A 1,381-nucleotide genomic window follows, 5' to 3' on the forward strand; every position below is an offset into this window, starting at 1 on the left:
CACACGCTAGGCTGGGTCACCAGACCCCTTCACACAGGTCTATAAGCTAGGCAACCGGCCACACGGTCCTTGGAAGTGGCAGGTCTGGAAAAACATGGCCATGCAGGGCGGGCACCTGAGGGAGTGAACACCAGCCACAGTGGCGCTGTGCAGGCGCACTTACTCCACCCACACACACAGTGTTTACAAAACCGCCCCTATCCAGTCCTGAGGTTAGGGGAGCCTGAACAAATTGTTCCATTTTCCCAACACCACTATATATGAAATTGTTAATAAAAATGTGTTTTAACTTTCAAGCAACAGATTTACAAATATGGTTATTGAATATTTGCTATGTGCCAAGCAAATATTGCTAATCACTTTACATGTGTTAATGTATTTGGTCCTGACAATAACACTATGAGGTAGGTAGGCCCATTTTACAGGTGAGTAAACTTAGGTGTAGAGGTTAAGTAACTCTCTCAAGGTCATACCGTTAGTAGTGGTGGCTCAGGCACTCAAACCCAGGTCTGATTTCATACTTTAAACCATTATGATGCACTTTCACACATAACTATTTCTTAAATTAGGGACTGTATTTACTTGGACATTACAAGGCCTTTTTCCATCTCATTTTTTTATCACTCTCTCTTTCTACCTTCACTGTATATTTGCTTAACCTTTTTGAAAGCAAGGCTTTTTTACTGAGCATTTCTCTAATTCTTAAGGTGCATGGAAGTGGAAGCATATTCACATTATTTTGCAAACGAGCACTTGGTGAATATACACTAAAACCATAAATATTAACTGCTGCTATGAGCATGGGGAGAAGTAATTTCACAAATTGGATTAGTAGCCGTATTTGCAGCTTTCTTAATCATTTTCGATTAGTAACCCATTCCTATTTAAAATTTTGTTTATTTCTTTCTTAAAGGAAGAAGATTTCTCTCCCCATATCGGCTGTAGTCTGCCTCTGGCTTCGGCACCTTCCCAGCCTTGAAAAAGCAGTGCTACATCTTTTTGAAAAGCTAGTCTCCAGTGAGAGAAATTGTCTGAGAAGAATCGAACACTTTGTAAAAGATTCATCGCTGGTACGTGCTGGGCTTTGATGAAGCTAAAAATTCTTAATGGAGATACTGGGAGTCATTTCTTTTAATCAAAGAACAAAAAAGGGGAAAAAAGATAGAGTGATTGGAGCCTTTTAAAATAATCATGTACTTACATTTTATTTTAAAAAGTATCTAAGAGAGGAGTACTTTTCTGAGTACTGGAGCCTGTGGGAGAGTTGTGATTTGCTCCAGTGTGGCACCTGAGTTACATATTCATAAGGATCGACATTTGGACAATAAGCTTTTTAAAACACTTTTTCTTTTTTTTTTTCCTTTTTGTCTTTTTTCGTGTC

At 39.0% G+C, this 1,381-nt stretch overlaps 1 protein-coding gene across 1 annotated transcript in view; it reads left to right on the forward strand.

Moving 5' to 3' along the window:
* The window catches only part of FANCC (Fanconi anemia, complementation group C), a 131,111-nt gene that overhangs the window by 110,393 nt on the left and 19,337 nt on the right, over positions 1–1,381 (forward strand). Inside the window, exon 7 of the mRNA XM_008567193.1 lies at positions 914–1,070. Within this exon, the coding sequence (XP_008565415.1) occupies positions 914–1,070 (157 nt within the window). The remainder of the gene's footprint in view (positions 1–913; positions 1,071–1,381) is intronic.

This window comes from Galeopterus variegatus, unplaced genomic scaffold (genome assembly GCF_000696425.1).
Source record: "Galeopterus variegatus unplaced genomic scaffold, G_variegatus-3.0.2 Scaffold302, whole genome shotgun sequence".
Lineage (NCBI taxonomy): Eukaryota > Metazoa > Chordata > Mammalia > Dermoptera > Cynocephalidae > Galeopterus > Galeopterus variegatus.